The 10,703-nt window shown below is 63.1% G+C and overlaps 1 protein-coding gene across 1 annotated transcript; it reads right to left on the bottom strand.

Moving 5' to 3' along the window:
• Nucleotides 1-850: 850 nt before the first annotated feature.
• Nucleotides 851-6,663, bottom strand: LARGE2 (LARGE xylosyl- and glucuronyltransferase 2). Its single transcript, XM_031941301.1, has 15 exons — nucleotides 6,290-6,663; nucleotides 5,812-5,971; nucleotides 5,512-5,690; nucleotides 4,870-4,952; nucleotides 4,618-4,741; nucleotides 3,757-3,928; nucleotides 3,423-3,527; nucleotides 3,146-3,258; nucleotides 2,900-3,025; nucleotides 2,670-2,825; nucleotides 2,427-2,584; nucleotides 2,072-2,350; nucleotides 1,503-1,649; nucleotides 1,214-1,409; nucleotides 851-1,067 (listed from the first exon to the last, which is right to left on the bottom strand). The coding sequence occupies exons 2-15, from the start codon at nucleotides 5,915-5,917 to the stop codon at nucleotides 870-872; spliced, it is 2,142 nt and encodes a 713-aa protein (XP_031797161.1). The 5' UTR covers nucleotides 5,918-5,971; nucleotides 6,290-6,663; the 3' UTR covers nucleotides 851-869.
• Nucleotides 6,664-10,703: the final 4,040 nt, after the last annotated feature.

The following is a 10,703-nucleotide window of genomic DNA, read 5'->3' as shown; positions in this document are numbered from 1 at the left end:
GGACGTTCCGAATCGGACTTTGGGGCGGAGGCGGGGGCGTGACTCGGGGTCCGTTCCGCGGCCCCTTCTCTGACTTAGGAGCCCTTGTGATTTCAGTCTCTGTAGAGCCCCCGTGTAGGGTTTTAGGTTCAAAGTGTTTTGTTGGGGGTTGGGGTTTTTGTGGAGGGAGGGGGGAGGGCGGAAGGCAGCTGATAAATTTGTATTTATTTTTACACTTTACTAAATAAAACAAAATGAAGTCTGGTGTCGGCCTCCCTGTGTTGGGGTTTGGGGCTCAGAAGCCTCCGTCCTCCTCTGGCTCTTGCCTGGTCGGGGCCACTCGGCCCCTGTGGGCAGCAGGATGGGGGGAGGGGGGGCTGGGCCAGTCTGGCCTTGTATCCAAGGGCTGCAGAAGAAGGCCCTGGAGGAGCTTCAGGAGGACGGTGTTGGGGGGGGGGGGGGGGGCCAGGATTGGACCAGGCTTCATTTGGCCCCAGAGGGCAGAGTGAGGGTCCCAGCTTGGGCAACCTAAGAGGCCATGGGGTCCAAGTCCCCCATTTCACAGGAACCAGGAAACCAGAAGAGAAGGGGAAAAGAATAAAAAAGCTGCTTTAATTACAAAAGTCCAGGACGGAGTGGGGACGCCGGCCCCGTTGTGGCTGATGGCGATGAGGCCGGACACCATGGCGGCGAGAGCCGGCCCGGGCTCCTCCCCCTTTGTCCGAGGGCTACAACTCCCCCCTCGCCCCGGCCTCGGAGCCACCCAGAGCGTCATAAATAACTTAGAGACGCTGGGCCCCAGGGTCGCAGTCAGTGTCTGTGTGGAAGTGTCTTGGGGGTCTGACTCCCCCCCCCCGAGGGGAAGCCCCCCCCCCCCGGCCCGAGACCCCTCAGAGCTGCCGCTGGGCCGTGAGGTACTTGAGGGCAGCCGCACCGTAGCGGCGGGAGAGGTCCTGGTGGAATTCCTCCTTGAGGGCCTGGAGGCAACGCCGATAAGTGGGGCTGGATCGGAACCTGGAGATGTCGAGGCTGGGAGCGTGGGGTAAGTGGATGGCGAAGGCTTCGGGCAGAACCAAGAACTCATACTCCTGCAAGGAGGGGCCGAGACCCCGCGGGGAGTGAGCCGGGAGCCCCCCCTCCCTCTGCACCCACCCCTGGGGGCTCCTCTGTAACGGGGCCCTTGTTCCAAGGGGCCCGAGGCCTGGGGGGGGGGGGCGGCCCCCGGGGGACCCACCTGTGCGTCCAGCTCCATGATGTGCGCCACCTTGTTCCAGCCGAAGCCCACAAAGCGGGGGTCGTAGCGGGGGCAATCCCGGGGGACCACCACGTAGGGCTCGTAGTCGGCCGCCCACTCCACACGGTAGGGGGCCCGGGCCTCGCGCCAACGGGCGTAGTCGGTGGGCTCGTGCCCTCGGGGCCACACGTGGTACCTGCAGGCCCAGGAGATGCCTGAGTGGCCCTCGGGGGTCCGACACGGGGAGGGGAGGGGGACGGAGGAGAGAAGGGAGGGGGAGGGCTCTCACCTGAAGGTGTAGAGGGAGCCGTCATCCAGCAGGGACAGCAGCTCCGCCTTGGACGTGGGGAAGCTCAGGCGGTAGCGGAGGGTCTCGAAGGCCGGCACCACCAGGGCGGCCTTGCGGGCGGCCAGGCCCAGCTCCTCGATGGAGGTCCTGAGGGAGGGAGGGCGTGAGAGGGGCCCTCCTCCCAGGAGAGAGTGGCCCCGGCAGCGGCAAAGGGAGGGATGGGCCGGGGGGACACAGACGGGGACGGGGGCCCAAGGCCTCCACGGACGGGCCGGCCCGGGGGGACAGAGATGGGGACGGGGGCGCGAGCCCGCCACGGACGAGCCGGCCCAGGGGGACAGAGGCAGGAGCCCTCCACGGGCGGGCCGGCCCGGGGGGACAGAGATGGGGACGGGGGCGCGAGCCCGCCACGGACGGGCCGGCCCAGGATGAACGGCCGGGCCCGAAAGCAGGGTTCTGAGCGGCCGAGCGCTCGCTGGCTGTGACTGTGGCCCCCGGCCCCGGCCCGGCAGAAAACGGGCCTCGGGGTCGCGCCTGGAACGCTCTGGATGCCCCCCCCCCCGGCCCACCTGAGGTAGTGGTAGAGCGAGCGGGCCGGCAGAAAGTCGATGTCGCTGAGGAAGACGTAGGGGGTGCGGGCCTGGCCCAGGGCCACGTTCCGGAGCAGGTTGACGGGGTACAGGGGCCCCTCCCGGTACACGATGTGGAAGGCCACGTCCCGCCGGGCGGCCAGCACCGAGGAGGCCTGCGCGAAGCGCAGGAACTGCTGAGCCTCCGCGTCCGACAGGTACAGGGCCAGGCTCATGGGGCCGGCCCAGTGGCGGCAGAGCGCCTCCAGCATCTGCAGCCTTGGGAGAGGGGGGTGTGAGCCGCTGCCCCCGCCCCCAGCCTCGCCCCTCGCCCCCCGCCCCCCACCCCCCTTACCGGTCCATGGAGAGCTGGGCCACCAGGGTGACATCATGCGGATGGGGGGCGGGGGGCTCGTAGGGCAGGAAGGTCAGGTGCACCCGGTGCACGGCGAGCTGCTGCTGGCGGAATTCCTCGCAGCCGTCCTCCTCGGGCTCCCCCGGGGCTCGCCTTGGCTGGGGGCGGCGAGGGGTCAGTGCGGGGGGGAGAGGGGGAGGGTCCCTGCCTGCGCCCCTCCCCCAGCCCCGTGCCCCCGCTCACCTGCTCTGGCTCGCTCGGGGCGGTGCCGGTGCAGCCAAACAGCTCCCTGCGCAGCAGGTTCCCATCGTACTCCAAGAAGGTCAGGTAGAGGTTGCGGAAGAACTCCACATGCTTGTTCTTCACCCCAAGTTTCTTGGGTGAGTTCCAGTGAATCACCTGGGGGGGGGGGGGGTGTGAAACCCCAGCCCCCCCCTTCGCCATCCAGGGGCGCCCCCCCCCCCCGGTCCCACCTTGAGGTCGGACCCCTCCAAATAGCACTGCTCGGCCCGCGTATGGTCCGAGAGCTGCACGTTCCAGGAGCAGGGCAGCGGGTGCACCAGCCACGGGTGCTGCTTGATCACGGCATTGAAGACGTCCTGAAAGGAACAGCCGGGGACCCCTTTGCCCTCAGAGCCTGGCCCCCCATCCTTGCCCAAACTCTGGGCCCCCCCATCCCTACCTGGGCCCCGCCCCCCCGGCCGGGGGACCCTCCCCACCTGGTCCGCCAGGGAAGTGGCCAGCATGGTCAGCAGCTCCCGCTCGGCCGTCAGCCTCCACATCTGCTCCCAGCCTGCCTGCCTCAGGCGCTCCAGGTGCAGGAGAATCACCCCTGCGGAAGTCACGGCTGCTGGGGACTCCCGGGGTCTGAATCCCCCCGGCGGCCCCCGCAGCAAGGGCAGCTCCCATGGCACAGGAAGTGGGGAAGGGGAAGAACCATCAGACCCCATGAGGAGACTGAGGCTGGGAGAGAAGAGGGGCTTCTCACGGCCTCACCTGTGTTGAAGCCCCGGCCCAAGGCAGGCCAGGGACGGTGGTTCTTCCAGAGGTTCCCCAAGTACCAGTCACTCTGGTTCTCCACCAACCCAATCACCTGCTTGTCTGGGAGGGAACGAAGGGAGACAGGAAATGGGGGAGGGGGGACCGAACCCCAATGCTGCCAGGCCCGGCTGTGGGGACGCTCCCCCGCTTGAAGGCAGGTCCCCAACCCCCCCTTTAGAACTGGGTTCCCGGGGGTCCAGTGTTACATGGTGGGGGAGGAAGGGGGTGTCCGGGGCCCCTTGTCTGAGAGCCCGGACAGTTGGGGGGGCGCAGGGTCCCTGGCCCCCACCTGAGAACCGGGCAAAGACAGCCCACAGCTCGGCGATGTCCGAAGCAAAGGTGATATCGGTGTCCAGGACGATGACCCGGGGCAGGCTGGGGGGCAGGGCCCGGGGCAGGGTCAGCTTCAGGAGGCCATAGATGCCCGAGTAGTGCTTGTTGGGGATCCAGGCGACCTCGGGCTGCAGGGGAGAGGGTGCGTGAGCCAGGACCCCCCACCCGCCCGCAGGCCGGAGCTTGTTCCATCCGGAAGGGCCCAAAGGGCCGCCGTCTCCCAGCTGGGGACCGGAAGCTCAGGGAGGGGAATCACAGCGATGGAGCTGAGGAAGGTGGGGGCGGGGGGCAGCACCCGACAAGGAGCCGGGACCAGGCTTCCGGCCTGTGACTGGGGACCAGACGCTTTCCTGAGAACCCCCGAAGGTAAAGGACGTGGGGTCACCCGTGGGGTCTGAATTACGTCACTGCCCCATCACCAAGGCCGGCCCAAGGAAGAGGGCCTGGGGGCAGTGGCCTCCCTCCACCAGGGAGGTCGTCACCCTGTTCTGGCTTCTGTGCAAGGCAGTGGGTTTTAGGGACTGAAATGTCTGAGGCTGGATTTGAACTCGGGTCCTGCTGACTCTGGGGCCGGTGCCCCGCCACTGCCCCGTCCGGCCCCTCGGCGCTCCCTTCCCCAGCTGTGGTCAGAGGTCAGGCCTGGGAGTGCTCGTGGGGAGCCCGGCCGCGATGGGGAGGGAGCGGCCGCCAGAGGGAGGGTCTGACCCCCCCCCCCCCCAGGGCAGGAGCCTTTTCTGTTTCCTCCTCGCTCCCAGCAGGGGAAGGGGCAAACGGGGGAGGAGGGGGGCAGCTACTCCTGGGGGGTCGGCGCCCCCACCTGCAGCTCGTCCGCGTTGTAGAAGCTGACGGACACCGAGGGCACCATCCACGTGTGGAAGAGAGTCTCCAGGATGCCGCGAGCCACGGAGTCTGTCACCAGGTGGAAGTGCAGCGGGTTCTTCCTGGGGGGGAGGGGGGATCTGGGGAGGGGGCCTCGGCCACAGCCCCCGACTTCTGGGAGAAACACTGATTAGCGACCCCGGGCTGCTCCCGCCCCGGCCGGGACTTGGGGGGGAGGCGCGGGCGGTACCTGTGGAAGAGGATGGACTTGACCAGAGTGACCACGTCGCGGCTGGAGTTGTGCCCGGCGCACACAATGGCCACGTGCAGGAGCTGGGGGGCGGAGGGGGGAGGCAGTTGGGGGCCACACCTGGGCTCCCCTCCCACCCGGCGCTCGCAGGGCGGAGGGGCCGCAGGGAGCCCCGACTGGGGAGGAAGGTCGCACGGTCTGGGACTGAGATTCGGCGCCGCTTCTGGGCCCCGGCTGAGCGGGGAGGGGGCGTCGGCAGCTTGGCCGGGCAGAGCCGGGACCCCGGGGCCCAGGGAGTCGTCGGGGCGCCCGAGGGGCGGGATCTCGGAGTCCCAGAAGCCTCCGCTGCGGCGCCTTCCCCCCTCCCCGGGCGGGCTGGCCAAGCGGGGGACTCGGAAGGACGTTCTTAGATGCGGGAAATCGAGTCTGGGACCCCGAGCCCCAGAGAGAGCGAAAAGAGGGGGGGGCTTTTCCCCTCCAAGTCCCCAGACGCTCTGAGACCCCGATGGGGGCCGCCCCGATGGGGGGAGGGGAAGGGGCCCCCGGGCCAGGGATGGGGCGGAGCGAGGAGGAGGGAACGGCCGCGGGGTGGGGAGGGGCTGCGGGCCGCGCTCCCACCGGCCGGTCCGGGGCCCGGCTCACCTCGCACTTGTGGACCGCGGGCTGCTGCGGGCAGGCCGTCCGGCCCCGCGTCTCCCCGCGCCCCGCGCGCCGGAGCGCCTCCCGAAGCTGCCGATTCTCCTCCTCCACGGCCCGGACGTGAGCGTCCAGCCCCGACGGGGCCCCCCCGGAGCAGGGCGCCGGCAGCAGCAGGCGGGCATCTGCGCGGAGACCCGGGTCGGCGTGGGGGTCCCGGCGGGGGAGCCCCGCCCCCCCCCCGGCGCGGCCCCCCCCCCGGGCCCTCCCCCCGGCGCAGACCCCCCCCGCGCGCCCACCACTCACCCGCCAGGTCCCCGCCGAGCAGGTAGAGGCCGGACAGCAGCAGCAGCAGCAGCAGCAGCAGCCCGGCCCCCAGCGCCCGCAGCCGCCCCCTTCCCCGGGGCCGCATGGCCGGCTCAGGGCGGCGCGGCCCGGCCCGCGGCGGCGGGCGGCATCCTGGGCCCTGGGGAGGGAGGGAGGGAGGGAGGCGGGCAGCGGCGGGGCCGGGCCGGGGCCGCGCCGTCGGGGCAGCGCCCTCCCCGCTCACCTGCGCCGCCCGCGCGGAGTCCTCCCCCGGCTCCCGGCCCGTCCGGGCAGGATCCTGCCCCGCCGCCCGCCCGCCCGCCCGCCCCCGGGACTCACGTTTCACCCCGGCTCCGCCGGGCCCGGCAGGGAGGGGGCCCCGCGCCCGGCCCCCCGAGTGTAAGTGGGAAAGGTGCGGGGCCCGAACGCGCCCCTCCCCCGGGAGCCCACCCCGGAGGCCCCTCCCCCTCCCATTTACCTGGTTCCGACTCCGCGCACTTCCCGGCTAAACTTCCCCGCGGCCCCAGCCACGAGCTCCCGGCTCCCGGGCTTCGAGCGGGGCGGGCGGAGGGGCGGGAGGCGAGCGCGCCCAGCCCGGACTCGCGGGCACAAAAGGTCCCGGCCCGGCTCCCGGGCTGTTTCCCGATCCCCCCCAACAGGCGAGGGGGCGGGGCCCGCTGACCCCGGCCCGAGGGATCAAAGGAGGCGGCCTCCGGGGCCGAGGGACCGCCGGACCGGAGCGGAGTTTGCATGTGAAAGGGGGGCGGGGGAGGGCGCGGGGCGGGGGCCGCCGCCGGGCAGGAATGCGGCCTCCGCGGAGCTGGGGCTCCCGCCCGCCGGGGGAGGGGACTGGGGAGGAGGGAGGGACACCTGTTGGGCTGGGAAACCTGGCGGGCCGTGGGGGGAGGGGCGGGGGCGCGGCTGCGCTGGGGAGCGGCTCCTCCCCAGGCCCGCCCTTCGGCGCCCGCTCCGGCGGCGGCTGGGGCTGGGGACGAGGGAAGTGGGGCCGCCGGGGCAGGCTCGGGGGCCGCTCTCAGCTTCCCACTGGGCTCGCACTCGGGGCCTGACGGACTCGGGTCCCTCTGCCCGACGCTGTCTATCCAGGGGACTTCTGCTCTATTCCTGTTCCCCCCAAGCAGACGTGGGGTGAGGAACAGGACCAGAGAATGTGAGCAGGAGGGACTGGGGAGGGGCCCTCAGAACTGGGAATGTCCGAGCTGGGAGGGGCCTTGGACCCTGGAGGGTCAGAAGTGGCGGGGATTGCAGAAAGGAGCATGTCCGAGCTGGGAGGGCCCTTAGAACAGGGAATGTCCGAGCTGGGAGAGATCTTAGAACACAACATCTCCAAAACAGAAATGACTTTGGATCAAAGGAAGTGAACGAAGAACGTTGTACTGAAAGCGACCTTGGAATACAGATCCCTGTAGAGTCACCATTTGTGAACCTTGGAATACAAAAGGCCCGGGCCCCCCTGAGTGGGAGAGCTGGAAGGCCCTAGGAAGGCTTTGGTGCTCAGGTCTGGCCTCCAGGAGGGCTGGGTGCAGATCCCAGCACTGACTCTCCCTCCCTGGGACTCTGGCCCATCACTGGTGTCTCTGAGCCTCAGTTTTGTCTTTAGACCCAATCGGTCACCATCCTTATCTTACAGCTGTGCTGAGGTCAAAGACCAGAACGTAGGAACGGTGCTCCTTGCAGCATCGGGATGGGCTGTTTTTATTACAGCGGTGACAGGAAGCAGCTCAGAACACATGTCAGCTGGGAGAGATGTTTTGTATCTTCCAGGTCCCTTCCCTCCTTGCCCCCATTTTCATGGATAGGGAAACTGAGGTGATGAAGCACAGAAGGCCCCTGAAGCTGGTGAGTGGCCCACAGCTCTGCCTTTCCTACTCCAAGACTGTCTCTAGGGTGCTCCGGGGCTGGGGGAGGGAGATTGCGGAGGGAGAGGGGAAGTAGAAGTAATGGGGCAGGGGCTTCAGACAGACCAGAGCCGGGATTCCATCAGGGTGAGGGGCTCAAGTGTTGGCAACTTCCTCTACCCCCAGGTCGGCATCTCCCTGTTTCCAGGCTTAGAGTTTCCTGAGGCACCAAGGGCTCGGTCTCTTGGGAGGGACTTGAATGTTGGCAGTCTGCCCTGCTCTGCTGGGATTGGGGTGATCGTCCCCTTCTCCAGGTCCCAGAGCTTCAGACCAAAATGTCCCAGTGTGAGGTATTTGGATCTTGGGGAGGGGGAGAGAAAGAGAGAGAGAGAAAAGAGAGGGAGGAGGGAGAGATAGACAGGCAGACAGAGAGACAGAGAGAAACAAAGACAAAGTCAGAGAGACAAGGGGAACAAAGAGAGAAGAAAGTAAGAGAGGGGGAAATGAGAGAGAGAAAGAGAAACAGAGTGAGAGAGGGGGAAATGAGAGAGCGACAGAAAGAGAAACAGAGAGAGACAGAAAAACAGGGAGACTGAGACAGAAAGAGAAAGATAAACAGAGAGACAGAGACAGAGAGAAACAGCGTCAGAGAGACAAGGAGAACAAAGAGAGAAGAGAGACCCACAGAAAGAGAGAGAGAGAAGGAAATGAGAGAGAGACAGAAAGAAACAGAGAGAGACAGACAGACAGAAAAACTGGGAGACTGAGACAGAAATAGAGAGATAGAGAAACAGACAGAAAAGAGAGAGAAACAAAGAAAAAGAGTCAGAAAGAGAGAAACAAAGAAAAAGAGTCAGAAAGAGAAAAACAAAGACTGAGAGTCAGAGAGACAAGGAGAAGAACAAGAGAAGACACACACAGAAACAGAGAGGGAAATGAGACAGAGACAGAAAGAAAGAGAAATAGAGATAGAGAGACAGAAATAGAGAGATAGAGAAACAGAGAGATAGAAAAGAGAGAAACAAAGAAAGAAAAAGAGAGTCAGAGAGACAGAAACTGGGACCAGAGAGGAGAGAGACAGAAATAGAGCCAGAAAGAGAAGGAAATGAGAGAGAAAAACAGAAAGAGAAAGAGACAGAGGTAGGAAAAGAGACAGAGAGAGAAAGAAATAGAAACAAAAACAGAGACAGAGATAGAAAGACAGAGACAGAGTGAGCCCTGGGGGGCTCTTTAGCACTGACCTTACTAAGTTCCTCAGTTTCCTGAGCCATATGTTCCACATATAACTCCCTTCTCTCTAATTCTCACCTGTTGGGGAAACTGAGGCACAGACAGGAACACTAGCGCCTAAGGGAGCTGGCTGGCCCTCTTGTGTTCCTGTGCTGGGAGGGGTGGGGAAGGGCTTCAGCTTTAGGGAAGGAGGCCAGTTTAAGGCCAAAGGCTCAAGGCCAACCCCCTACTCCCCCTTAGCAGAGCTTCAGTGCCAGTTCGGGCCGGAGCCAAGAAGTCGTTGTGCCCGCTCTCTCCGGGCACACAGCTGCTCTTTGTCTCAGAGGCACTTATCTGGCCAGGATCAGGGAGGGGAAACCTGGAGCACCGGCTCCTGGGACTGACTTCCCTGAAAAGGCCTGAGGCTCTCCCTCTACCAGCCCGTGGTTTGCTGGCCCAGGTCCCTAGTACTTCCTGGGAAGGGCCCAGACAGAAGGAGGCCGTCCCTCTGAGCTCAGGCAGGCAGATCCACGTCCCCCTCCTGCCTCCAGGTCAGGAGTTAATTGAGGTCTTGGCTCCTCTGAGCCACCCCTTGGCCAACAGGACACAAAGTATGCTATTTTTTTACATATATGAATTCATATGGTGGAGGGGACTTTGATCTCTGACATTCTCATTAACTGGAAGGATCTTAGTCCAGTGCCTGGTATACAGTAGACACTTAATAAATGCTTTCTTTCTTTCTTTTTATAATACTAACTTTTAATTGACAGAACCCATGCCAGGGTAATTTTTCACAACATTATCCTTTGCACTCACTTCTGTTCCCACTTTTCCCCTCCCTCCCTCCGCCCCCTCCCCCAAATGGCAAGCAGTCTTATACATGTTAAATAGGTTACAGTGTATCCTAGATACAATGTATGTGTGCAGAACCAAACAGTTCTCTTGTTGCACAGGTTGAATTGGATTCAGAAGGTAGAAATAACCCGGGAAGAAAAACAAAAAATTTAACCCTTTTTTTTCTTTTTTGGGGTTTTCTTTTAATTTTAAAAAAAAATTTTTTTTTTTTTTTTTTTTTTGGTGGAAAAAAGGGTTTTTTTTTTGGTTTTTTAAATTTTTTTAAAATTTTGGAAAAAGGGGTTTTAAATTTTTTTTTAAAATTTTTTTTTTTTAAATTTAATTTGGGGTTTTTTTTTTTTTTTTTTTTGGAGAAAAAGGGGAAAAATTTTTTTTGAAATTTTGGCCCGGCTTTTTTTGGGAAAATTTTTTTGAAAAACCTTTTTTGGGGGAAAAACCCCCGGGGTTTTGGCCTTTCCTTTGGGGGAAAATTTTTTTCCCTTTTTCCCCCCCGCCAATTTTCCCCCCCCCCCCCCTTTTTCCCCCCCCCCCCCTTTCCCCCCCTTTTTTTTTTCTTTTTTTCTTCCCTTTCCTTCCCCCTTTTTCCTTTTTTTGCCCTTTTCCCCCTTTCTTTTTTTTTTTTTTCCCCCTTTTTTTCCCCCCTTTGCTTTCCCCACTTTCCCTTCCCCCCCACCCCCTGGCCTTTTTCCTTTCCCCCCTTTTTTTTTTGGGTCCCTTTTGGTTTGGTGGGGGGCCCCCCTTTTTTTTTCCCCCCCCCCCCCGGGGTTTTTTGGGGCCCGGGTTTTGGCCCTTTTTGGTTTCCCCCCCCTTTTTTTTTTGGCCCTTTTTTTTCCTTGGTTTTCCCCTTTTAAAAACCCTTGGCCCCTTGGGGTTTTTTTTTTTTTTTTTTTTTTTTTTTTTTTTTGGGGGCCCCCCCCCGGGGGGGGGGGGCCCCCCCCCCCCTTGGCTTTCCCCTTTTCCCGGGTTTTT

The sequence above is a fragment of the Sarcophilus harrisii genome, chromosome 6 (genome assembly GCF_902635505.1).
Source record: "Sarcophilus harrisii chromosome 6, mSarHar1.11, whole genome shotgun sequence".
NCBI classification, from domain to species: domain Eukaryota; kingdom Metazoa; phylum Chordata; class Mammalia; order Dasyuromorphia; family Dasyuridae; genus Sarcophilus; species Sarcophilus harrisii.
The sequence above is the reverse complement of the archived record's forward strand: the minus strand, read 5'-3'. Positions and strand labels throughout refer to the sequence as shown.